The sequence below is a fragment of the Entelurus aequoreus genome, unplaced genomic scaffold (genome assembly GCF_033978785.1).
Source record: "Entelurus aequoreus isolate RoL-2023_Sb unplaced genomic scaffold, RoL_Eaeq_v1.1 HiC_scaffold_208, whole genome shotgun sequence".
NCBI lineage: Eukaryota > Metazoa > Chordata > Actinopteri > Syngnathiformes > Syngnathidae > Entelurus > Entelurus aequoreus.
Genome location: NW_026908134.1, coordinates 10,110 through 37,949, shown reverse-complemented (window position 1 = coordinate 37,949; position 27,840 = coordinate 10,110). Strand labels below are relative to the sequence as shown.

The following is a 27,840-nucleotide window of genomic DNA, read 5'->3' as shown; positions in this document are numbered from 1 at the left end:
TTCAAAAGTCTATTCTTGGTGTTGGGTTTTATCAAATAAATGTCCCCAAAAAATGCGACTTATACTCCAGTGCGACTTATGTTTTTTTCCTTCTTTATTATGCATTTTCGGCCGGTGCGACTTATACTCCGAAAAATACGGTACTTACCCAAATAAAACGGAAAAAATGTCTCCGGCCAGCTGGAGCAGACAGACAAGGGTCCATCGAGTGAGTCAAACTTTATATCAACCATGATACACGCAACACGTAATGAGTGTCATGACAGACAACATACGCTGTCTGGCTAGCTGTGTACAAACAAACCTGATATGTGGGCTAATACTTCACAGATACTGTAATGTTATTATTGTTCATGTTTTTCAGTCAGTACAGATTGGTGTCCTTTCGCATTGTGTTGTGCATTACGAACTCAAACGCATTTCTTGTTGTAGAAGCTAGCTTATCTCTCGCCGTAGCTAGCTTTTACGGCTAATACCGTAGCACGCTGATGTGTTAGTACGCTAGAAAAATACTTCCTCAGTGTTCGCTCTTACAATAACAATGTAGCTACAGTTTGGTTATTATAAAGGTTACAGTATTGTTGGTGGTTTTTGAATGCATTTTTTAAGTGATTTAGTGGTAGAATTGATTGCTCCCATTAGCTGCATTGCTAACCACCAAGAATGAGACAAGTTTTACATGTTCGAATGCAAAAAAATAAATAGCCTTTTGTCCCTCATTCCCTAACCCTCTCAAAATGAATGTGAACAGTAAGCAAAAAAAAAAGCACAGTCCCTTTAAATACTTTACAGAAAATGAGCAAGTACATATTTTTACATTACACCAAAATAAATGACAATCAGATTTTGGCACTCCGGGTTTATGTAATATCAATATAGTAGTTCACACTGCTTAAAACCAACATACTGAAAAAAAACAGACAGATTTTCCAATTTAATTAATTACAGCACAAGTAAAAAAGACAAGAATCCTAGTGGATAACAGTGAAAAATACAAACCATGTTGAGCTCATGATCAGAAGGAATGATTTCACAAGTAATTTAAATTTACTTTGTTAGGTGCTCACTGTTATCTGTGTGTTAGCAAACAGTAGTACATACACACTACACCATTAAAAGTCATTTTCCGATGACAAAAAAAAGCTACTTATAGCCCAAACGGTTAAATGGTTTAAGTCCAATGCAAGACACTTCTCTAGACTGAAATGCAGGACACAAACTTGACTGAAATGGGTTTTTGCATCATGAGTCCAGGCATCTTTAGGAGGTCAATCCAGGACCTCTAGCCGGGAGGACGTTGCTCTCAAAGTGCCCCTGGTTGGTGATATTCCCAGCTGGAAAGTATCTTGCCACCACGAAAGAGGAGCCGTCCGATGCAATGGCTTTACCCACTCCCAGCGTTGTAGTGCTCTTCCACACCATTGCTGTGAAATGGCCTAAAAGCATAACAATGCATGTTCCAATTTAAAGTAGCCAAAGAGGTACATAATAGAAGTGGTAAAGTCAGTCAAAAGCTGAAGAAGCAAAATGAAGTTTACATTTGTGCAGCTTGCCAAATACATTTAGACTGCCACAGAAGGATTTGCTCTGTTATTTTGTTATCAAGATTTGGCGCTATCTGCCTTGCATTAGGATTTGTCTGATTAGCTTGTTGTTGCAAATTTGTCCAATGGATGACCTCGTAACTTTACGGAGTTAGAGGAACTTCAGTTTTAGAAAGCCACTTTTACAATGTTAGCAAACAACTGGCTTGACAACACAGCTCAAAACGGTGCACGGTAACATATTTCAATACCTTTGGTGCCTGTGACGTCACATTTGGTTGCAGACTAGGGCCTTGCTCAAACACTTGGCGGGGATCAAGCTCTCAAGCAGCACTCAGTTGAACTGCCTCAAGGTAATGTTGTAATTTTCCATGTCGACAACAAAGCTGATAAAAAAAAGCTTGAACGCAAGGTAAGACTCCACTTTTCCAAAGTGCACTAGCTTGATGCTCACACACACACGCACATAATGTCATGGCTGTCTTCAGTTTTCAATAATTTCTACAACTGTTATTTTTTGGTGATAGAGTGATTGAAACATACTTGTTGGTCACAAAAAACATTCATGAAGTTTGGTTCTTTTATGAATTTATTATGGTCTACTGAAAATGTGACCAAATCTGCTGGGTCAAAAGTATACATACAGCAATGTTAATATTTGGTTACATGTCCCTTGGCAAGTTTCACTGCAATAAAGTGCTTTTGGTAGCCATCCACAAGCTTCTGGTTTAATTATTGACCAATACTCTTGGCAAAATTGGTGCAGTTCAGCTAAATTTGTTGGGTTTTCTGACATGGACTTGTTTTTTCAGCATTGTCCACATGTTCTCAATGGGGTTTAAGCCAGGACTTCGGGAAGGCCATTCTAAAACCTTAATTCTTGCCTGATTTAGCCATTCCTTTACCACTTTTGACATGTGTTTGGGGTCATTGTTCTGTTGGAACACCCAACTGCGCCCAAGACCCAACCTCCGGGCTGATGATTTTAGGTTGTCCTGAAGAATTTGCAGGTAATCCTCCTTTTTCATTGTCCCATTTACTCTCTGTAAAGCACCAGTTCCAATGGCAGCAAATAGGCCCAGAGCATTATACTACCACCAACATGCTTGATGGTAGGGATGGTGTTCCTGGGATTAAAGGCCTCACTTTTTCTCCTCCAAACATATTGCTGGGTATTGTGGCCAAACAGCTACATTTTTGTGTCATCTGACATCACATGGACAACGATAAGACCTTCGGGAGGAAAGTTCTGTGGTCATATGTGCTCCAATCACTCTATCACAAAATAAGAGTTGTAGAAAGGATTGGAAACTCAATACAGCCATGACATTATGTTCTTTACAAGTGTATGTAAACTTTTCACCACACACACACACAAATTTTATATTATATATATATATATATATATATATATATATATATATATATATATATATATATATATATATATGCCATTTTACATGGTAATTTCAACCCCTCTACATTTGGTAATAAAAACTACACTAAGATACATGTTACAATCAAACAGCCAGTGTTAACACTTTAAGATTCAACATAAGACTAGACAGACACGTCCAGCTTCATGGCAAAGACTACTTCCTGGCTAAGCAACACAGTAGTCTATACACTACTGCCATCTAATGTCTTGTAATTGCAACTGCATGCAGAGTTTACTATTTGATACTTGCAAATTGATTGATTGATTGATTGAGACTTTTAGTAGTAGGTTGCACAGTGAAGTACATATTCCGTACAATTGACCACTAAATGGTAACACCCAAATAAGTTTTTCAACTTGTTTAAGTCGGGGTCCACTTAAATTGATTCATAATACAGATATATACTATCATATATACTATCATCATAATACAGTCCTCCTCTCTGAGCTGCCACCTTACTGTGGTAGAGGAGTTTGCGTGTCCCAATGATCCTAGGAGCTATGTTGTCCGGGGGCTTTCATGCCCCCTGGTAGGGTCTCCCAAGACAAACAGGTCCTAGGTGAGGGATCAGACAAAGAGCAGCTCAAAGACTTCTATGGAAAGGAAACAACAAGGATTCAGATTTCCCTCGCTCGGACGCGGGTCACCGGGGCCCCCCTCCGGAGCCAGGCCGGGAGTTGGGGCACGATGGCGAGCGCCTGGTGGCCGGGCCTGTCCCCATGGGGCCCGGCCGGGCACAGCCCGAAGAGGCAATGTGGGTCCCCCCTCCAATGGGCTCACCACTCATGGGAGGGGCCATAGAGGTCGGGTGCATTGTGAGCTGGGCGGCAGCCGAAGGCAGGGCACTTGGCGGTCCGATCCTCGGCTACATAAGCTAGCTCTTGGGACGTGGAACGTCACCTCGCTGGGGGGGGGAAGGAGCCTGAGCTTGTGCGCGAGGTAGAGAAGTTCCGGCTGGATATAGTCGGACTCACCTCGACGCACAGCAAGGGCTCTGGAACCAGTTCTCTCGAGAGGGGCTGGACTCTCTTCCACTCTGGCGTTGCACGCAGTGAGAGGCGACGAGCTGGGGTAGCAATTCTTGTTGCCCCCCCGACTCAAAGCCTGCACGTTGGAGTTCAACCCGGTGGACGAGAGGGTAGCCTCCCTCCGCCTTCGGGTGGGGGGACGGGTCCTGACTGTTGTTTGTGCTTACGCACCAAACAGCAGTTCAGAGTACCCACCCTTTTTGGATACACTCGAGGGAGTACTTGAGAGTGCTCCCCCGGGTGATTCCCTTGTCCTACTGGGTGACTTCAACGCTCATGTTGGCAACGACAGTGAAACCTGGAGAGGTGTGATTGGGAAGAATGGCCGCCCAGATCTGAACCCGAGTGGTGTTTTGTTATTGGACTTTTGTGCTCGTCACAGATTGTCCATAACGAACACCATGTTCAAGCATAAGGGTGTCCATATGTGCACTTGGCACCAGGACACCATAGGCCGCAGTTCCATGATCGACTTTGTAGTTGTGTCATCGGATTTGCGGCCTCATGTTTTGGACACTCGGGTGAAGAGAGGGGCGGAGCTTTCTACCGATCACCACCTGGTGGTGAGTTGGCTGCGATGGTGGGGGAGGATGCCGGACAGACCTGGCAGGCCCAATGCTTTGTGAGGGTCTGCTGGGAACGTCTGGCAGAGTCTCCTGTCAGAGAGAGTTTCAATTCCCACCTCCGGAAGAACTTTGAACATGTCACGGGGGAGGTGCTGGACATTGAGTCCGAGTGGACCATGTTCCGCACCTCTATTGTCGAGGCGGCTGATTGGAGCTGTGGCCGCAAGGTAGTTGGTGCCTGACGTGGCGGTAATTCTAGAACCCGTTGGTGGACACCGGCGGTAAGGGATGCCGTCAAGCTGAAGAAGGAGTCCTAATCGGGTTCTTTTGGCTCATGGGACTCCGGAGGCAGCAGACAGGTACCGACAGGCCAAGCGGTGTGCGGCTTCAGCGGTCGCGGAGGCAAAAACTCGGACATGGGAGGAGTTCGGCGAGGCCATGGAAAACGACTTCCGGACGGCTTCGAAGTGATTCTGGACCACCATCCGCCGCCTCAGGAAGGGGAAGCAGTGCACTGTCAACACCGTGTATGGTGCGGATGGTGTTCTGCTGACCTCGACTGCGGATGTTGTGGATCGGTGGAGGGAATACTTCGAAGACCTCCTCAATCCCACCGACACGTCTTCCTATAAGAAAGCAGTGCCTGGGGAATCTGTGGTGGGCTCTCCTATTTCTGGGGCTGAGGTTGCCGAGGTAGTTAAAAAGCTCCTCGGTGGCAAGGCCCCGGGGGTGGATGAGATCCGCCCGGAGTTCCTTAAGGCTCTGGATGCTGTGGGGCTGTCTTGGTTGACAAGACTCTGCAGCATCGCGTGGACATCAGGGGCGGTACCTCTGGATTGGCAGACCGGGGTGGTGGTTCCTCTCTTTAAGAAGGGGAACCGGAGGGTGTGTTCCAACTATCGTGGGATCACACTCCTCAGCCTTCCCGGTAAGGTCTATTCGGGTGTACTGGAGAGGAGGCTACGCCGGATAGTCGAACCTCGGATTCAGGAGGAACAGTGTGGTTTTCGTCCTGGTCGTGGAACCGTGGACCAGCTCTATACTCTCGGCAGGGTCCTTGAGGGTGCATGGGAGTTTGCCCAACCAGTCTACATGTGCTTTGTGGACTTGGAGAAGGCTTTCGACCGTGTCCCTCGGGAGGTCCTGTGGGGAGTGTTCAGAGAGTATGGGGTATCGGACTGTCTGATTGTGGCTGTCCGCTCCCTGTACGATCAGTGTCAGAGCTTGGTCCGCATTGCCGGCAGTAAGTCGGACACGTTTCCAGTGAGGGTTGGACTCCGCCAAGGCTGCCCTTTGTCACCGATTCTGTTCATAATTTTTATGGACAGAATTTCTAGGCGCAGTCAAGGCGTTGAGGGGATCTGGTTTGGTGGCTGCAGGATTAGGTCTCTGCTTTTTGCAGATGAGGTCCTGATGGCTTCATCTGGCCAGGATCTTCAGCTCTCACTGGATCGGTTCGCAGCCGAGTGTGAAGCGACTGGAATGAGAATCAGCACCTCCAAGTCCGAGTCCATGGTTCTTTCCCGGAAAAGGGTGGAGTGCCATCTCCGGGTTGGGGAGGAGACCCTGCCCCAAGTGGAGGAGTTCAAGTACCTAGGAGTCTTGTTCACGAGTGAGGGAAAAGTGGATCGTGAGATCGACAGGCGGATCGTTGCGGCGTCTTCAGTAATGCGGACGCTGTATCAGTCCGTTGTGGTGAAGAAGGAGCTGAGCCGGAAGGCAAAGCTCTCAAATTACCGGTCGATCTACGTTCCCATCCTCACCTATGGTCATGAGCTTTGGGTCATGACCGAAAGGACAAGATCACGGGTACAGGCGGCCGAAATGAGTTTCCTCCGCCGGGTGGCGGAGGAAAGCTCTAAGTAAAGCCACTGCTCCTCCACATCGAGAGGAGCCAGATGAGGTGGTTCGGGCATCTGGTCAGGATGCCACCAGAACGCCTCCCTCGGGAGGTGTTTAGGGCACGTCCAACCGGTAGGAGGCCACGGGGAAGACCCAGGACACGTTGGGAAGACTATGTCTCCCGGCTGGCCTGGGAACGCCTCGGGATCCCCCGGGAGGAGCTGGACGAAGTGGCTGGGGGAGAGGAAAGTCTGGGCTTCCCTGCTTAGGCTGCTGCCCCCGCGACCCGACCTCGGATAAGCGGAAGAAGATGGATGGATGGAATAATACAGTCATCACACAAGATAATCACATTGAATTATTTACATTATTTACAATCAGGGGTGTGGAGGGGGTGGGGGGTAGGATATGGACAGCAAGTAGTGGACATATATAGAGAGAGAGAGAGAATGAGAGCGAGAGAGAGAGAGAGAGAGAGAGAGAGATAAGAAGGCATAAGAAAAAGTATCTGCATTTGATTGTTTACATTTGATTATTAGCAATCCGGGGAGGGTGTTAGTTTAGGGTTGTAGCTGCCTGGAGGTGAACTTTTAGTGCGGTTTTGAAGGAGGATAGAGATGCCCTTTCTTTTATACCTGTTGGGAGCGCATTTCACATTGATGTGGCATAGAAAGAGAATGAGTTAAGACCTTTGTTAGTTCGGAATCTGGGTTTAACGTGGTTAGTGGAGCTCCCCCTGGTGTTGTGGTTATGGCGGTCATTTACGTTAAGGAAGTAGTTTGACATGTACTTCGGTATCAGGGAGGTGTAGTGGATTTTATAGACTAGGCTCAGTGCAAGTTGTTTAACTCTGTCCTCCACCTTGAGCCAGCCCACTTTAGAGAAGTGGGTAGGAGTGAGGTGGGATCTGGGGTGGAGGTCTAGAAGTAACCTGACTAGCTTGTTCTGAGATGTTTGGAGTTTAGATTTGAGGGTTTTGGAGGTGCTAGGGTACCAGGAGGTGCATGCGTAATCGAAAAAGGGTTGAACGAGAGTTCCCGCCAGAATCCTCAAGGTGCTTTTGTTGACCAGAGAGGAGATTCTGTAGAGAAATCTCGTTTGTTGGTTAACCTTTCTGATTACCTTGGTTGCCATTTTATCACAAGAAAGGTTAGCCTCTAGAATGGAACCTAGGTGACCTCATCTTTCCTGGTGATAACAATGTCACCCACTTTTATGGTGAAGTCATTGACTTTCTTAAGGTTGATGTGGGACCCAAACAGGATGGATTCCGTTTTACCCAAGTGTATGGATAGCTTGTTGTCAGCGAGCCAGGTGCAAGTTCTACACAGCTCAGCACTGAGGATTTTCTCCACCTGTGACTTGTCCTTGCCGGATACCAGCAGGGCAGAGTCATCCGCAAACAAAAACAATTCACAGTCGCATGACGATGACATGTCATTTATGTATATTAGGAACAGTAAAAGGTCCCAATATACTGCCTTGGAGGACTCCACAGCTCACCGAGAGGGGGGGGACACGGTGCCGTTCACCTCTACCACCTGCTCCCTCCCCTCCAAGTAAGATTGCATCCAGCTCCATGAGGTTTTGTTAAATCCGATTGCTCTGAGCTTATCCAACAGTATAGCGTGGTTAACGGTGTCAAAGGCCTTCTGAAGGTCCAGCATGACCGTGCCGCAGTATTTGCCCGCGTCCACCTCATGTTTGATGTGGTCGGTCAGATAGAGAAGACATGTGTCAGTGGAGTGGTTAGTTCTGAAGCCGGATTGGAATTTGTACATGAGTTTATTAGTGGCAAGGTAACTATCGACCTGTTCATAAACTATTTTCTCCATTACTTTCGAAATGGAGCCGAGAATAGAAACAGGTCGGTAGTTGCCAGGTTCCAATTTGCTTCCTTTTTTAAAGAGGGGAGTTACTCTTGCTATCTTAAAATCTTTTGGTACTTGGCCTTGTGTAATTGATAGGTTTATTATGTGCGTGATGATCGGGGCAATGATGGAGGCAGAGTCCCTGAGGAATCTGGAGGGAATATTATCAAGGCCGGTGGCCTTGTTAGGGTGGAGCGCGCTCAATTTTTTAAACACCTCATCAGCTGTGACCATTTCTAATTTGAAATCATCGTTGGATACTCTTAGCTTTCTGTAGAAGGCTTTAATGTGTTCTACACCAAAGCGACCAGAGTGGTGGGACAGCTTGTTGACAAGAGTTTCGGCTATGCTGGTGAAAAAGATGTTAAGTCTATGACTCTGATATGTAATAAAACAAGATAAAACTCAACGGCACAGTTATCCTAATCAGCTCATTGTTAAAAATACATTTTATTATTAAACAACTGATTTATTGATTTTAACACATGAACGCACACACTAAAGTACAGAATATTGGTACTGGTACTGATTCCCAGGTACCTGTAATTGGTACCATATTGGGTCAAATGTGAAAGGTACACATCGCTAAACAACAATGAAAAATATATACTGTGTTTAAACGTCTTCTCCGCCTAAACACATAGGCTGACAAGACTGCGGGCTCCAGTTATTTAGTTACAACCATTTTATGTCCATAACAACTCAACATTAACTAAGTATTAAATTACTGCAGCAGCACCTCCCTCACTTACATGGAGCACAGGAAACAGGGATGCTTTTTTGGGTGTGTTATAAGGTGCACGTGTGCACGCCTACTGCAGCACTAAATGAAACCAATCCCTGTAAGTCACGGACTTCATGTTGTGTTGTTGGAGGTATAAAAACTTGATCACGTCGAATTTATGAAACAAACCAAAAAGCTCACTTTTACCATCCCCCACACAAACCTTGGGTTTTGTGTGGTTTAAAAAGAAACATCATAAAGCAGTTGCTGTATGTTGAAGCAATGGAGGTGCTGTTGTTCACCACAGTGACAAGCAGAGGGCGCAATTGAATCACATTTGCTGCTTGAAAGCCTACTACTGTATATAAAGTGCAATTTTATGTACTGTACAACATAGTGAAAAATTACAAAGTTAGGTTCACAAGCTGACTATTTTAATTCATGTGCATAGATGCCTTTGATGTGAATGTTTTTAACTGCTAGAATGTCATAAGACTGATTTTACATTGGAGACATTGAACAATTTCCCTTGTGGATCATTAAAGTTTGTCTAAGTCTAAGACATTTCCCAACAAAGTTTAGCCCAAACCTCCCTTTTTGCTACAGCTGCTGCACGAAACCACAGCTTGCTTTGCCTTTACTTGCAGTATTTCTTTCATTTTAACAAAGTGATGACTTGAGCCCTGTCTGTCATTTAAAGTTATTACAGTGGAACTAAACATAACTATTTCTTGAACAGGGTTTGTAAATTAAAGCAAATTTCTCCATAAGAAACAACGTAAACATGATTAATGGGTTCCAGCCTCAACAACAGTCCGTATTTTAGTAAATGTGTGTACACTTTGAACACATTAAGAAGCAATATACAGTACAGTATATCAAACAAACATTTGAGAGTGATGAATCACTTTTCTATTTTATAACAAAGTCAAAACAACTGAACTTTCCTCCGCGCAAACACTGTCACCAACGAGCTCATTGGCACCTTAGCCCGGTGGTGCACTCACCGTTTGAAATCCCCAACTCCCTAACTGTAACAGCCAAGCAGCTACATTGATCAGGAATAAAACAATTCAATCCACCTAACCTTGTTGGTCAGTCTTCTTTGTCTGCAGCTGAAGTGGAGGAGGGTTGGGTCGTTGCGTGGTGATAACGCTGTGGATACTCCCAGAATGTTTCATGTTTCTTTAGACTCATATTGAGCTACTGTATCAAAAGTAGAAACACGGCGTAAAAAGGCTAGAAGGCACTGTGCCCTGCCTTTTGAATGAGCACGAGAACAAAATGTTCATACAACAAGCATATTTCTAATAATAATAATAATAATAATAATGGATTCGATTTTTATAGCGCTTTACTAGACACTCAAAGCGCTTCACAGAAGTGAGAACCCATCATTCATTTTTACAACTCATTCATTCATCATTCATTCACCGGTGTGAGCGGCAGCAGGGGCAAGGGAGAAGTGTCCTGCCCAAGGACACAACGGCAGCGATTTTTTTTGGATGGTAAGAGGCGGGGAGCGAACCTGCAACCCTCAGGTTTCTGGCAACGCCGCTCTACCCACTACGCCATACCGCCCCTGGTAAGGTATTTCTAGTCAGTCTGTGGCTCGTAATTCAAAACGTTTGTACAAAAGGGGTTCATAAATGGAGGTTCCACTGTATATTGTATACTGATTTTCCCAATTAATTAAACAATTTCTTTGGATACACATTCCCACTTAGCACAACTCTCCAGGAAGTAAGACTTTTAGTTGAACCCTACATCAAAGTAAAGAGCCTTTAAATATTTACACAGAGAGGAATGTATACCTTTAAATCAGTCTCTACTCTTGCTAAACCCTTTCCTACATTAGTCAAGCATGAATCAGCATGACGGGCGGCTCAGAGCGATGCGCTCTGGGTGTGACCGAGTAGTCTAGAAAGTATTTGGAACAATCAGGGCGCACTGGAAGTGACACCAGCGAGAGGCTGAGAATGCGATCGGTCGTCAGCTTATTAACGGCCGGTCTCTTGAGCCAGACGGTCACGTTGTGATTGAAGCGTGACATCAGTGTGACCACGGCAACCTCATGCACGGCTCACTTGACAGGCGAGACAGACCAAGAGGCAACAAAAACAGTGATCAAGGTACTGAGAAAGTAGAGGAAAGGAAACCAACAAGCTCATTGGCACCTTAGAATCCATACCTTTTTAAATTAGTATTTTGTGTGTTTGAATAAATGTTAATTGTTTGATGATACATTTTTTTAATTTATTAGCTGATTATGATGATAACTGTGCTGTCCAGTTGTTACAGTATATCATTTGCAAGTATTACATAGTAGACTTTGCATGCAGTGGCAATTCCAAAACATTAGATGGCAGTAATTTGTAGGCTATTGTGTGCTGCCTAGCACTTAAGTAGCCTTTGCCATTAAGGTGTATGTGCCCTACTAAGTGTTAATACTGTAAGTATTGTACTTATTACAGACCTGCTATTTGATTGTAACATGAATCTTAGTTTTAGTTTTCATTAACAAATGGTGGTAAAACTATGTTAAAATCGCAAATGCTAATTAGTGGGATGTATATAGCAAAGCCAATGTACAAACCCAAAACCAGTGAAGTTGGCACGTTTTATAAATTGTAATTAAAAACAGAACACAATGACTTGCAAATCTTTTTCAAACTATATTCAATTGAATAGACTGCAAAGAAAATATACTTAACGTTCGAACTGGTAAACTTTGTTATGTTTTGCAAATATAAGTTCATTTGGAATTTGATGCCTGCAACATGTTTCAAAAAAGCTGGCACAAGTGGCAAAAAAGATTGAGAAAGTTGAGAAATGCTCATCAAACACTTATTTGGAACATCCCACAGGTGAACAGGCTAATTGGGAACAGGTGGGTGCCATGGTTGGGTATAAAAGCAGCTTCCATGAAATGCTCAGTCATTCACAAACAAGGATGGGGCGAGAGTCACCACTTTGTAAACAAATCCATCCATCCATTTGCGTGAGCAAATTATCGAACAGTTTGAGAACATTTCTCAACGAGCTATTGCAAGGAATCTAGGGATTTCACCATCTACGGTCCGTAACAACATCAAAAGGTTCAGAGAATCTGGAGAAATCACTGCATATAAGCGGCAATGCTTACGATCGATCACTCAGGCGGTACTGGATCAAAAAGCAAAGTCAGTGTGTAAAGGATATCACATGGGCTCAGAGACACTTCAGAAAACCATTGTCAGTAACTACAGTTTGTCGCTACGTCTGTAAGTGCAAGTTAAAACTACTATGCAAAGCGAAAGCCATTTATCAACAACACCCAGAAACGCCGGCAGCTTCGCTGGGCCTAAGCTCATCTAAGATGGACTGATGCAAAGTGTAAAAGTGTTCTGTGGTCTGAAGAGTCCACATTTCAAATTGTTTTTGAAAACTGGACGTCCTCCGGACCAAAGAGGAAACGAACCATCCGGACTGTATAGGCGCAAAGTTCAAAAGCCAGCATCTGTGATGGTATGGGGGTGTATGAGTGCCCAAAGCATGGAAACTTACACATCTGTGAAGGCGCCATTAATGCTGAAAGATACATACAGGTTTTGGAGCAACATATGTTGCCATCCAAGCAACGTCTCTTTCATGGACACCCATTTTTAATGGAGTGTTGTTAAAAGGAAAGGCCATGTTAACACAGTGGTAAAATGCCCCTGTGTCAACTTTTGTGCAATGTGTTGCTGTCATTAAATTCTAAGTTAATGATTTGCAAAAAAAAGAACAAGTTTCTCAGTTCGAACATTAAATATCTTGTCTTTGCAGTGTACTCAATTGAATATAAGTTGAAAAGGAGTTGCAAATCATTGTATTCCGTTTTTCTTTACAATTTACACAACTTGCCAACTTCACTGGTTTTGTAGATTACCATCAATTTTAGGAAAGTGGCGCCTTTCAGGTATACTTGCTTTGTTGGCATTGAACATTGCAACATAACCAAGAGGCATGTTGGTCTTTTCTGAATGCTGATTGAGTAAATGTTTCCTTGCCAAGTGTTTGAGCCGATGTTAAGTCCGCAATTGGACGTGACGTCACAAAGCAACACAGGTATTGGAATTTTATTTTAGGTGAATTGATATGTGGTAGTACCAACCGAATTCAGTCGGTGCCTATAAAATTACTGAATTCTGTACCCATCCCTATTGGTGACAGAGCAGGAAAGGGCTGGGATTTAGCTTGCCCTAAAAGTTAACATCAAGCGCCCTGTCATTAATAAAGTCCATCAACATTTTACAAACGTACTTCCCATAGTATCAGGGGACAACATGCGTCCTACCCTTTTTAGCTCAATATTGGATGCACACTTTTGTCTCTACATATGTGACAATCCAGTTTTGGAAAAAAAGTGTGCAAAAAAAGTTAAAGCGCCATTAACCAAAGACCACTTCCTGGTTCATGGAAAAAAATTATCTAAGATGACAGTTACTAATCTAAGATTAAGTCCTATACCATTTTTGGATTTGATCAAATTACATGACTGATGTTATAAAGTGATAATGTTGTAGTTAGTCAATTTCTTAGCTAGCAGAATACTTTATTGTTCATGGCGAATGACGTAAGACGTTACGATTAGACAGATGGTATATTGGAAGTCTGGGCCAAAAGGAAAATGCTCCAGTAGCATTCTAGCCATCTTGGTGCCAAAATGTAATAGCTTCTCCCAAAGAAAAAATGCCACCTGTCTACAAAATGATGATGATGACGATGAATGGATGGTCATCTATACCTGGTGTTCTTCCAATATGCAAAGTGTTAAAAGGAGGTCCTCACCAGTGCCAGAGGAGAATCCAGGAGAGTTAAAGTTGTACTGTTTGACTTCATCGTACCAGCGGTCGGACACATCCTTCCCTGAGCAGACAGTAACCTCAATTTAAAGTGCCATCACATCAGTTTTCTGTCGTACGCCATAATCACAATGACAGCATTGTCACTGAATACTTTTTGATCAGCACAAAATCCCTTCGGGGTACATTTTTATTTACAATGCTGCACTTCTGGTCACCCCGTGCGGCACCATAGGAGATGCTTTATGACTCAGAGTGTCGCATATTTCAGCAGTGAATCACACTGTCTGAGCTCTAAAATGGAATAGAATAAATAGACCCCAGCTTCTCAATAAAAGAGTGTGCATTCACAATCCACTTTAAATCTCTTCTTAATAAACATGGTTGTCCAGGGAAGAAAGGTTAGTGGGATGGACCGATACAAATAGTGCCGGATAATGGCAAGAGAGGTGCTCCTCATCAGTAAGTGTATGGTACTTCAGTTAAAAAGGGGACAGCTTTGGATTTCTTATTGTTTGTAACTGGGGAAAACTACTGAAATATATAATAATCTTTTAGGATATACCTGTATTTTCCTGTGATACCTCCCTTTGGCCACTAGGGGCTCAAGTGCGCAATGATCTCGTTCGTAAAACAGCCCCAAAGAACATTAGCTGAACAAACCCTAAATAATTACATTTATGAAAAGATTTAGTTCATGTTAAGTCTGTCAAATTATTATTATTTTTAATTAAATTATCCACATTTTGGAATTTGGATGAATCATGATTAATCACAATCTGATTATTTTGCTTGCTTATATGCACTTGCTTGATTGCTTGTACACAAATGCAATTGTATAGTCAGAATGTCATCCAGCAAGCTTTTTCAACATTTTACTCAAATGCATGTCATTTGTTTGCACAAAACTTGGGAAAAGTGTTATCTAAAGTTTTAGAGTAAAGTTAGCACACTAGTGGGAGTCTCATTCATTTTTGTACTGACGGTAAGCGGTTAAGGTAAAAGAGATTGTACAGTCAAAAAAATTACATGATTAATCTAAGTGTGTTCGTGATTAAGCGATATTTTTTGTAATGAATCACAATTAACGAACAGACTTGTTAATTTTGACAGCCCTATTCCATTTACGTTGGTCAATTTACAGTTGTCTATGCATTGTGTACGTACCTAATTGATCATTGGAGGCCCACGCCAGGTTCTCTCCATAGCTTCCTTTACTGGAATCCTCGCTGTGTTTTAAGATGCGTGTGCTGGCCAAACTCTCAGCATAGCTTTGAAGAGATAAAGAAATACAATATCATTGTTTGAAATCAAAGACTTCATCCATCCATTTTGTACCAGAGAAACTAAAAAACATGTAAAACAAAACAAGCACGCAGAAAATAAATCATTAAGGGAGCTAAAAAGTCTAAACCATTAGCTTCTTCCCATCAGCTTTTTGTCTCACTGCTTTGAAATGTTGCTGCACTGTAAACTACAGAAATCCCCCAAATTAACTCAAGAAACTACTCCCAAATTCTCAAATCATTCATTTTGTTTTGAAACAGAAACAAACAAGGAATATGAAGCTTAAGGTAGGAAATACATACTTTTTAAATTTGATTGTAATTTCTTTCTTGTAGCAATAAAAGTGAAAACCTAGTATAGCATTCAAAAGTTGAAATACACATCATCTAATAGGAGGAGATGGTGTATCCACAAACCTTTTCATTAGTTCTATGATACTTTTCTTGCAAGTTCTGTCACAACCACAGTAGCAGTGACGCCCTGTGCAAAAATACTCACCTCCCTTGGATATTTCAGACGTTTGCCTTATAAATTAAATTTGGCTTTTTTGATAAAAACATTATAGAAAAGTGTGTTTCATGTCAAAGTGAAACACATTGTTTACAAATTGATGTCAATAAAAATATATCTTAAAATATATATTAAAATATATCTGGCGAATATATCTGCAAAAGTCCTCATCCCCTTCAGGTCATTATTTAGTAGATAGACCACTGGCGTCCAAACTTGTAATTTACATAACTGAGGCGTTCCTCAAGGCACCCCTTTAAGTCCTCTCCTGTTTGGCACATTTTATTCCTAATGTGATTTATATAACTGGTGTTGCTGTAGCTTGTTTATGTCAGATGCAGTTAGTAGTCATTTGTTTAGCTTATTTATTTATACTAGTGTTGTTTCTCAAGGTTCCATTTTAGGTCTTCTCTTTTTCATCATTTGTGCCATTTAACCTGTGGCCGGCGAGCTCAGTTCATAAAACTTGACTCACACTTTTGCAGCAGATTCTTAAAAACACAAGAGTGATGTCAGAGAAATTATCTTTGAGTAGCTTTTTTGCATACACTCCTTAAACAGCAGTGCACTCCTGTAGCTGACAAAATAGACTAAAATCAAATGTCTACTGTAGAGTACGGTGGTTCTTAGGAATACACGAAACAACAATAATAATAATGAATGGAGCAGAAATGTGGCCTTCAAAATTATTCAATTGGATGTCCCTGTCTCAGAGCATTTTGGTGGTTTCCCTCACTAGTCTTTTTCTTGCCCAATCAATCAGTTTGAGGACGGCTAGCTCGAGGCAGATTTAGAAACATGCCATGCTCCTTCAGTTTCTTAATTATAGATTAATCTCGACTTTGTGAGAGACCCAGTAAGTTGGAAACATTATTGCAACAATCTTCTTTGCTAAACTTTTAGGATCGACTTTTCTTTGAGTTGTTTAGAATGTTCTTTTGACTTCATGTTGCAATTATAGCAGGGACTGGACCCCCGCTGCAGACACAGGTGTTTTATACCACAATCACATGACACATATTGTACTCCGGTGATCCCCATTTCACACACTTTCACACTGCAGGCATCAATTAACTGGATCTCAGCTGAATTAGCTCAGTCACTTTAAAAGGAGAACTACATTTTTGGAGAATTTTGCCCATCATTCACAATCCTTATGCAAGACCAGGAATTTTTTTCAGTTTTTTTCTTGCATTTTAAGTCATAAATTACATCAAGTACAAGTTGGCTAGTAATGCCTCTAATAAGAGTACTCTATTGCGCTCATAAAGCCTTCTAAAAAAACCAAAAAACATCCAAAATCCACCAACAATACTCCATTTAAATGTCGTGACTTAAATATTAACGAAATATTAGCGATATTCTTATTAAAAGCGCTATTGCAGACCAACTATTTTTAGCGGCGCCGTCACAGAGAGCCAACTAGCTTATTCTGCTATATTGAGCCGGTGAGCTGCTGCATCACCTCTGAGTTGGTGAAAACTATTTCTAGAAACCTCACACCTGGATAGTAGAAGGTTGTGGCTATAAAACGAGAATTTGGTCAACTTTGACAGCCAACTTGATGCTTGTTTCCAGAACTTTTTTTTTTTTTTTTTTAACTAGAGAGGATTGTGATTAATTATTCATCTAAACAGGAAGTCATGAACATCCCATAAGTCTGCATCCCAGTGAGAGCAGACATTGTACAGTAAGTGATTGTTTTACTATTGTTTTACAATTTGCACCAGTCCCTCCGTGATCTTGACTGTGTTGACACTTTTAAGAAACATTTTAAAACTTCTCTCTTTTTAGTAAAGCTTTTAGTTAATGCACCTTTTAACTATCAATTTTAATTCACTTTGTATTATTTTTATGATGTTGCCCCTGTTTTAATTAAATTGTTGTTTTACTTCACTTATGTTTTGTACAGCGCTTTGTGATTTAATCCGTGAAAAGCGCTTTATAAATAAAATGAAAAATGTACTTACTTACTAGGTTCAAAATTTGTATTTCTTGTTCAGCACTTAAAAAAACTGCTGTATGATGCTTAGTGTTTCACTAAAACTTAATCTGTTTAGCACACAGCTTCTAAAACGTGTAGCTCATCCTCCTTATATTCAGGCTAAAAAATATTAGGTTCTGGACCATCATTTGTCCTAAAGTAGTCTTTGATGGTTCTCATGACGTCCGCCATGATTAGTTGCGTTGAAGGGTAAAGTGAACGTTGAGATGCATCTGTGAAATTAATGCATTGCTGCTGTGGTTCTCAGACTTGTTTCACCAAATACCACCTCAGAAAATAGTACCACCATAATGACCAACATTAAAATACAGTAGCGCAGTAGGCCTAGATTTTAATTAAAAACAAGGCAGAGGTTTTATTTAATAAGTATATTTATTATTTTTGGCCCCTGTAACCTTACACACAGTTTGAACAGTAACACTGTGTTTGAATAGTTCATCAAGTGATTTTTTGGCGTACCAGTTGATGGAGCCAAAGTACCACTCGAGAAGTGCTTCTCAAATATTTTCAGAAGAAAATATTGTGCGCCCCCCTGGACTATAAATAGTATGTCACCTATTAAAAAGTGTTATAACTATACCTCTGCATAACATTGTAAGCAACACACCAGTCTTTCCTCGTCTCTCACCGTGGTTACAGTGAAGAAGTGCTACATATACTTCGTCATACGCTTCGCACCGTGCCCCGCCAGGGAAGCCAGCAGTGGCGGGTCGTGAGTTTCCCACCTAGGCCTTCGGTGATGTCCGACTTCAAAGATTACCTCTCAAAATACCATCATGTATAATTTATTGAATCACATCAACAGTATACAAAACGGGTTATTTTCTGTCGCATTTGAAAATAAATTAAAACGCATCAGCTATTAAAACATATCTTATGTGGTACTGTCAAAATTAAAATTGCAAAAAACATATTGAAAGTGAAAAAATACAATATTTGAACTCACAACTAGTAGGACCTATTTGACGCCTGTATAAGTTAAAGTTAAAGTTAAAGTACCATGATTGTCACACATACACTAGGTGTGGTGAAATGTGTCCTCTGCATTTGACCCAGCCAGTGGTACCCCTCGTCGTCGGCTTATTCGAGTGAAAATGGCGAGCATTTCATCGCCAGAACAGCTGAGCTGACATATCACAAGATGTAGTTTCTCTTTAAATATCCTTCTTGAAAACGGCCTTGCAAATATATATCTGCCACCTCATCAACGTTTTGTTTTCCCGGTCTGGCTACCGAGCAACACTTCCTGCTAAATAGCAACTGGGGACAAGTGTTGTAAATTAGCTTTGGCTACAAACACTTTGATGCATACATTGGATACCTGTTTCAGATGTCTATGTTTTTGTATCTGTCACTATTTCAAATAAACCTCTGTAATAATTATAACTTGTGAATAAATACTCACTTTGGAATGACGAGTGAGTATCCAATCACAGTCTTGTTAACATCAAGCTACTTAGATAGGCTACTGTCAACAACTTGTGATCTGATTGGCTATCGCAACTGTCTATCATCTCTGTGTGTTCTCACATTTATCCGCTAACGGTCCCGATGAGTATCCAATCACAGGACATGTAATTGTCACATCCAACCTCAGGCCATCTAGAAGGCCTTACTGACGACAACTTGTGATCTGATTGGCTATCGCAACTGTCTATCACTGTATGTCCCTGATCACTTACAGTGCACGGACGCCCGCATTGTTGATTCTAAAGGCCTCTGACAGATTTGGTACAGCATGGGAACATAAGCCAGCTGAATTCTGATTGGATACAAACTAAAACTAAAAACAACAGCACTGGAAAGAGCATAATATGACATGAAGAGAATATGAATACTTTTAGATATTTTTTTTAAATCTTTAATTATGATCATGATTTGTTGTTATGTTAGGCCAGCAGAGAAGGCCTTGCTGGCCCTGACGGCACATCACTAGAAGCCAGTCCCACTAATTTAAGAAGGACTGCACTAGAGGTACACATACCATAGTTTGAGAATCATTCTGCTACGGTATGCTTAAAATGACATACATACATTAAATAGCATGTATAGGTGTTTGGATGTTTTTTTAGAGCGCTTTATATGGCAGAATGGAGTGCAGTTCGCTTGCATTATATATGTTTAGTGCTGACACGGCTAAGCGGAAGAAGATAGATGGATGGATGGCATTGACACCAGTTTACACATGTTTTCACTTTGAAATTTTTTTTAAATTACACGGACAGTTATTTAATTTATAAAAGCAAAACAAGGGACTAAATACATAATATCTATAACCGCCACTGATAAAATTACTTTAAAGGCCTACTGAAATGATTTTTTTTTATTTAAACGGGGATAGCAGATCCATTCTATGTGTCATACTTGATCATTTCCCAATATTGCCATATTTTAGCTGAAAGGATTTAGTAGAAAACATCGACGATAAAGTTCGCAACTTTTGGTCGCTGATAAAAAAAGCCTTGCCTGTACCGGAAGTAGCGTGACGTCACAGGTTGAAAGGCTCCTCACATTTCCCCATTGTTTTCAATGCAGCGAGAGCGATTCGGACCGAGAAAGCGACAATTACCCCATTAATTTGAGCCAGGATGAAAGATTCGTGGATGAGGAACGTGAGAGTGAAGGACTAGAGTGCAGTGAAGGACGCATCTTTTTTCGCTCCTACCGTAACTTAGGTACAAGCTGGCTCATTGGATTCTACACTCTGTCCTTTTTCTGTTGTGGATCACAGATTTGTATTTTAAACCACCTCGGATACTATATCCTATTGAAAATGAGAGTCGAGAACGCGAAATGGACATTCACAGTGACTTTTATCTCCACGACAATACATCGGCGAAACACTTTAGTTACGGAGCTAACGTGATAGCATCGGGCTTAACTTTTTTTAGAAACAAAAGAAATAAGCCCCTGACTAGAAGGATAAGACAGAAAATCAACAATACTATTAAACCATGGACCTGTAAATACGCGGTTAATGCTTTCCAGCCTGGCGAAGCTTAACAATGCTGTTGCTAACGACGCCATTGAAGCTAACTTAGCAACAGGACCTCACAGAGCTATGCTAAAAACATTAGCTATCCACCTACGCCAGCCAGCCCTCATCTGCTCATCAACACCCGTGCTCACCTGCGTTCCAGCGATCGACGGAGCGACTAAGGACTTCACCCGATCATCCGTGCGGTCGGCGGCTAGCGTCGGATAGCGCGTCCGCTATCCAAGTCAAAGTCCTCCTGCTTGTGTTGCTGGAGCCAGCCGCTAATACACCGATCCCACCTACAACTTTCTTCTTTGCAGTCTTCATTGTTCATTAAACAAATTGCAAAAGATTCACCAACACAGATGTCCAGAATACTGTGGAATTTTGAGATGAAAACAGAGCTTTTTGTATTGGATTCAATGGAGTCCGAATACTTCCGTTTCAACGATTGACGTCACGCGCATACGTCATCATACATAGACGTTTTCAACCGGAAGTTTAGCGGGAAATTTAAAATTGCACTTTATAAGTTAACCCCGCCGTATTGGCATAGGGACGGCGTGGCGAAGTTGGTAGAGTGGCTGTGCCAGCAATCGGAGTGTTGCTGGTTACTGGGGTTCAATTCCCACCTTCTACCTTCCTAGTCACGTCCGTTGTGTCCTTGGGCAAGACACTTCACCCTTGCTCCTGATGGCTGCTGGCTAGCGCCATCAGTGTGTGAATGTGTGTGTGAATGGGTAAATGTGGAAATACTGTCAAAGCGCTTTGAGTACCTTGAAGGTAGAAAAGCGTTATACAAGTATAACCCATTTATCATTTATTATGTGTTGCAATGTTAAGATTTCATCATTGATATATAAACTATCAGACTGCGCGGTCAGTAGTAGTGGGTTTCAGTAGGCCTTTAATTAGGTGTCAAGTGAGATATCTAGTACTGGCATATCTTATTTGTGTCTGATAAATAGGATATCAATTATTCAGGTCCAGAAGTACTTTATGTGCGCTTCATTCACTAACTATTACAAAAAAAGATCAATTAGAATAATACATAATGTTGGCTATAGGGAACATACAACCCTTTTATTTAGGGATGTCCGATAATGGCTTTTTGCCGATATCCGGTATTCCGATATTGTCCAACTCTTTAATTACCGATATCAACCGATACCGATATCAACCGATATATGCAGTCGTGGAATTAACACATTATTATGCCTAATTTGGACAACCAGGTATGGTGAAGATAAGGTACTTTTTTTAAAAATTAGTAAAATAAGATAAATGATAAATGGGTTATACTTGTATAGCGCTTTTCTACCTTCAAGGTACTCAAAGCGCTTTGACAGTATTTCCACATTCATCCATTCACACACACATTCACACACTGATGGCGGGAGCTGCCATGCAAGGCGCTAACCAGCACCCATCAGGAGCAAGGGTGAAGTGTCTTGCCCAAAGACACAACGGACGTGACTAGGAAGGTAGAAGGTGGGGATTGAACCCCAGTAACCAGCAACACTCCGATTGCTTTAAATAAATTAAAAACATTTTCTTGAATAAAAAAGAAAGTACAACATTATAAAAACAGTTACATAGAAACTACTAATGAATGAAAATTAGTAAAATTAACTGTTAAAGGTTAGTACTATTAGTGGACCAGCAGCACGCACAATCATGTGTGCTTACGGACTGTATCCCTTGCAGACTGTATTGATATATATTGATATATAATGTAGGAACCAGAATATTAATAACAGAAAGAAACAACCCTTTTGTGTGAATGAGTGTAAATGGGGGAGGGAGGCTTTTTGGGTTGGTGCACTAATTGTAAGTGTATCTTGTGTTTTTTATGTTGATATAATAATAAAAAAATTAAAAAAATAAACAATTTTTAAAAAAAACGATACAGATAAAAAAAAACGATACCGATAATTTCCGATAGTACATTTTAACGCATATATCGGCCATCTCTACTTTTATTCATTAAATCACAATTATTGAAATTTAACGATTTCCAAACAGCTAAAATTATGTACAAAGCAAACTATAACCTGCTACCCAAGAATGTACAACAATTCTTCTCAACAAAAGAGGAGAAATATAACCTAAGAGGTAAATCTAATTTAAAACATTTGTATACTCGTACAACACTTAAAACCTTTAGCATATCAGAATGCGGAATTAAATAATGGAATTGATTAACTAAATAAAACAAACAAAGCACCAATATGATTCACTTTAAGAGACTTTTCAAACTACAAGTGTTCACAAAGTACACAAAACAAGAATTATGATGAACATCTTGAACCCTTCTTTTTTCTTTTTTATTGAGACAAAGATTATTTAGGTATTTAATATTTGTTTGCTTACTATGGTATATTATTTATTTGTTCACTGTTCTGTTACAGAGAACAAGGAAATTGGATAAAATTGCTATGATATGAAAAGGGGTAGGATTAAATAAGCTCTGCTTCTTTCTACTTATTTTCGGACATGCTGTAATGAAACAACAAGAAAAATGTGATGCATTACATTGTATCGTATGCATGTTCGAAATAAACTGAAACTGAACTAAACTGAACTTCATAAATGTAGGCCCAAGTGTCAAAATGAAACTTGCAAGAGGAAATGAAAAGGACTTCCTTATCTAAAATATTGTCACGTTGGCCTCGAAACAACATCAGAGGAGTTGGATGCAACAACATTAAGAAGAGAACTAAAAAAGATCTATAGTATTTTGTGGCTATTACATTCACCGCAGGGGTCCAGATCTTGTTTTGACATTTTCACGCACACTACAAGAATATATATATTTGTGTGTGTGTGTTCCTGTATTTCTACCCTTCTTGAGACATCAACAAGGAAAAGTACCTTCCATATGAGGACTGGTGTTTATGTTAGGACCGTAATCATGGTCCCAATACGGAAAACCCTTGCATCTAAGAGAATGTCTCATTTGCACCCCTGTTGGTGAAATCCATCTAAATTAGGGTGGTACCAAAAAGGAGGGATTTTTCAATTTGACTGTGTGTCGGTTTTAAAAGTGCTCCCCCTCTGGTCAACATATGAAATAACAAGTGTGTGTAAACATTCGAAGTGCTCCCCCTCCGGCCAACATATGTAATAAGTGTGTGTAGGAAATTGAAATGCGCCCCCTTTGGCAAAAATTAATTCAAAAAATAAAATGAATATGTATAGAGACATACTGTAATAACTTGAAGTAAATAATGAAGATTGAAAACCAATTACAAACAAGGTGGGGGGTGGGGGGGGGGGTGTTGGTGGTAGCAGGGGTGTATATTGTAGCGTCCCGGAAGAGTTAGTGCTGCAAAGGGTTCTGGGTATTTGTTCTGTTGTGTTTATGTTGTGTTACGGTGCGGATGTTCCCCTGAAATGTGTTTGTCATTCTTGTTTGGTGTGGATTCACAGTGTGGCGTATATTTATAACAGTGTTAAAGTTGTTTTTACGGGTACCCTCAGTGTAACCTGTATCGCTGTTGATCAAGTATGCGTTGCATTCCTATTTTTATTCATACAGAAGCCGCACATATCATGCGAATGGGCCGGCACGTTATTAAAATGGATGAATAGCGGACGTGACGACAGCTCGTAGAGGACGTGAAATTAAGGCAGTGCCTTTACGGCACTGCCCCCAAGACTGTAGTCCGGGTGTACTACGAGATCTAATGACTGATGAACACCTACGTTCGATAATGAAGGTTGCCTCAGCTCAAAGCCTGAGCCCCGACATTAATGAACTAGCATTCAAGAAAAGATGCCAGGTATCTGGCTTGGGCACATCAGATTAGATCAGTGTGTTGCAAACTGAGCAGTTTAAAGGCCTACTGAAATGCGATCTTATTTAAACGGGGATAGCAGGTCCATTCTATGTATCATACTTGATCATTTCGCGATATTGCCATATTTTTGCTGAAAGGATTTAGTAGAGAACATCGACGATAAAGTTTGCAACTTTTGGTCGCTGATAAAAAAGCCTTGCCTGTACCGGAAGTAGCGTGACGTCACAGGTTGTGGAGCTCCTCACATCTGCACATTGTTTACAATCATGGCCACCAGCAGCGAGAGCGATTCGGACCGAGAAAGCGACGATTTCCCCATTAATTTGAGCGGGGATGAAAGATTTGTGGATGAGGAAAGTGAGAGTGAAGGACTAGAGGGCAGTGGAACCGATTCAGATAGGGAAGATGCTGTGAGAGGCGGGTGGGACCTGATTTTCAGCTGGGAATGACTAAAACAGTAAATAAACACAAGACATATAAATACTCTATTAGCCACAAAACAACCAGGCTTATATTTAATATGCCACAAATTAATCCCGCATAACAAACACCTCCCCCCTCCCGTCCATATAACCTGCCAATACAAATCAAACACCCGCACAACACACTCAATCACACAGCCCAAAGTACCGTTCACCTCCCCAAAGTTCATACAGCACATATATTTCCCCAAAGTCCCCAAAGTTACGTACGTGACATGCAGATAGCGGCACGCACGTACGGGCAAGCGATCAAATGTTTGGAAGCCGCAGCTGCGTACTTAAGGTACCGCGTCTGCGTATCCAACTCAAAGTCCTCCTGGTAAGAGTCTCTGTTGTCCCAGTTCTCCACAGGCCAATGGTAAAGCTTGACTGTCATCTTTCAGGAATGTAAACAATGAAACACCGGCTACGTGTTTGTGTTGCTGCAGCCGGCCGCTAATACACCGCTTCCCACCTACAGCTTTCTTGTTTCCATTGTTCATTAAACAAATTGCAAAAGATTCACCAACACAGATGTCCAGAATAATGTGGAATTTTGTGATGAAAACAGACGACTTAATAGCTGGCCACAATGGTGTCCCAAAATGTCCGCTACAATCCGTGACGTCACGCGCAAACGTCATCATACCGAGACGTTTTCAGCAGGATATTTCGCGGGAAATTTAAAATTGCACTTTACTAATCTAACCCGACCGTATTGGCATGTGTTGCGATGTTAAGATTTCATCATTGATATATAAACTATCAGACTGCGTGGTCGGTAGTAGTGGGTTTCAGTAGGCCTTTAAAGTCCTGAATGGTTGGTTTATTCATTGTTATTTTATTTTCAAATTTATTAGCCTGTGGAAAAAGTTAATGTTGATATTTACCTCAGAAGGCTGCAAATAGAAAATAGGCATTCAATTTTTATTTAAAAATTGTATTTGATATGCCATGGATATTTTTTTATTTTTATTATTATTTGAAACTCGATGTTGCATGTCACTATAAAGTTATATAAGCCTTGCTTGTTCAATATTCAATGCAAAACTTGTTTGGGTCCCTATTAAAAGGTTAATTTGTTCAACCTTGGCCCGCGGCTTTGTTCACTTTTAAATTTTGGCCCACTCTGTATTTGAGTTTGACACCCTTGGACTAGAGGTAGACAGTTTTTTGCAGGTCTCAAGAAGGTAACAAATACAAGAATGCGTGTGTGTGTGTGTGTGTGTGTGTGTGTGTGTGTGTGTGTGTGTGTGTGTGTGTGTGTGTGTGTGTGTGTGTGTGTGTGTGTGTGTGTGTGTGTGTGTGTGTGTGTGTGTGTGAGAGTGTGTGTGTATACAAACCGGGCGGCCTCTCTGTTCAGTTTGCTGCTCAGCTTGAGTGGTGGAGCCTGGTGCTTCTTCCTGTGCTCGTTATGGCGACGCAGCGCCTCCTCGGCAAATTGCTTTGAGGCTGCGAGACACAAGAGGACAGACAGCAGGCGATGTTAGACACGAAGCCGGCGCAAAGAAGACACGACTATAGAACACGGGGTTCAATAAAAGTTATTGCAGAATCCATACGAGAGTGTGGTCATTTGGAGCCCAGACAGAGGCAGTGTGTGTGCATGGTGCCATCACTCACTGCTCTTTTCTCCAACACAATAGGCGCATTCAAACAGCCACAAATTAGCAATTTGATTTACAACGTGCACACAGTTTGACGCGGCTGCATTTCCCACTTACCTGACTTCCCCATAGTGCCAACACAGGAAGTTGTCAGTTAGTCCAACACTAACACGCTTTTCAACTGACAACTATGTTTGGTACTTCTGCCTGGCAGCTGTTTCCAATATGCTAATAACCCAAAACAGCTGCTAAATGCATCATGTTTCAAGCCAGGACAGCCTTCCAGCCGGGTCTCATTCCTCCTTAAATTCTGCAGTTGTACAAAAAAATTTCAAGTTGCAACACTACACAATCATGGCTGTCTGTCAAGTTCCACGCATCTGCCTTGAGAGTGGTTTGAAGCCTCAAGAGAAGAACACACCCTCTGCCTGGCCTTCCATTGATAGGGGAGCTCAGCATTGGATGACGTCATCTCTGGGAGACATATGCCCATATAAGGCTGTAAGATCTTTGGTGGGAACTATCATGCTTCAAGCTTGTATCCATTTTCTCTTTGATTAATCACTTAACTGTACACATTTAGTCTTTCATGACTCAACATTTAAGGCTCTTGGAGCGCCAACTGCCAAATCTTCATTAAGTTGAATCAGGGGTGTCCAAACTTTTACCAACAAGGGCCGCATACAGAAAAGTTGAAGGCTCTAGGGGCCACTTTGTACTTTTTTGTACATTCAAGACCCGAAAACCTCTTACATGCCAGTTATTATTAGTTTTTTTTATTTTGCATGATTTCCTGTCCAGCGCTCTTATTTTTTGTTCCACGTCCTTTTTTCCTCCATTTGCCAGCTGAGCGCTGGTTGCCAATCAGGATGCTTTTGGGGACTGGATTATTTTGCTTTGTACCCCAACGTTGTACCTTTTGCACTTCATACGTCTCTTTTCCATTTGTGCACCTGCCTTTCTCTGGTAAAGAAGACTTATTTTCTGCACTTGCCTGCCGTCTCTGCACCCCGGAGTGCCTAACGTAACAAAAACTAATACAAAGTAGTTGAATCAATTATTCTCATTATTTAATTATTAATCAATATTAGTATGATTATTACATTATAAGGCTTAGCACACTCAAAATCTTACCATTACCATTCTTTTCTGCACTTGCCCGCCGTCTCTGCAACTACATAAAACAAAACGTAACAAAAAACTAGTACAATTTAGTTCAATCAATTCTTCATCTTATAATTAGTCTTTATCAATACTTATTATTATTCATATTTAGCTTTTGCAAACTCTAAATCTTACCATATCTTGCAAAAAATGTGTACATATGTTCATCAAACACCATGTAAAAGA

The 27,840-nt window shown here is 41.5% G+C and overlaps 1 protein-coding gene across 1 annotated transcript; it reads right to left on the bottom strand.

Moving 5' to 3' along the window:
• Nucleotides 1–921: 921 nt before the first annotated feature.
• LOC133645488 (Golgi-associated plant pathogenesis-related protein 1-like) lies at nucleotides 922–26,926 on the bottom strand. The gene is made up of 5 exons (XM_062040328.1): nucleotides 26,608–26,926; nucleotides 26,227–26,335; nucleotides 15,008–15,111; nucleotides 13,827–13,904; nucleotides 922–1,436 (listed from the first exon to the last, which is right to left on the bottom strand). The coding sequence occupies exons 1-5, from the start codon at nucleotides 26,618–26,620 to the stop codon at nucleotides 1,261–1,263; spliced, it is 480 nt and encodes a 159-aa protein (XP_061896312.1). The 5' UTR covers nucleotides 26,621–26,926; the 3' UTR covers nucleotides 922–1,260.
• Between the last annotated feature and the right edge of the window lie 914 nt (nucleotides 26,927–27,840).

Bases quoted from the DNA above. Each gene is read 5' to 3' on its own strand.
- LOC133645488 (XM_062040328.1), bottom strand. The intron at 15,112-26,226 runs GTTTGTATACAC...ATCTCTTCAAAG, and splicing joins CTGAACAGAGAGGCCGCCCG to CTATGCTGAGAGTTTGGCCA. The intron at 13,905-15,007 runs GTACGTACACAA...CTGTCTGCTCAG, and splicing joins GGCCTCCAATGATCAATTAG to GGAAGGATGTGTCCGACCGC.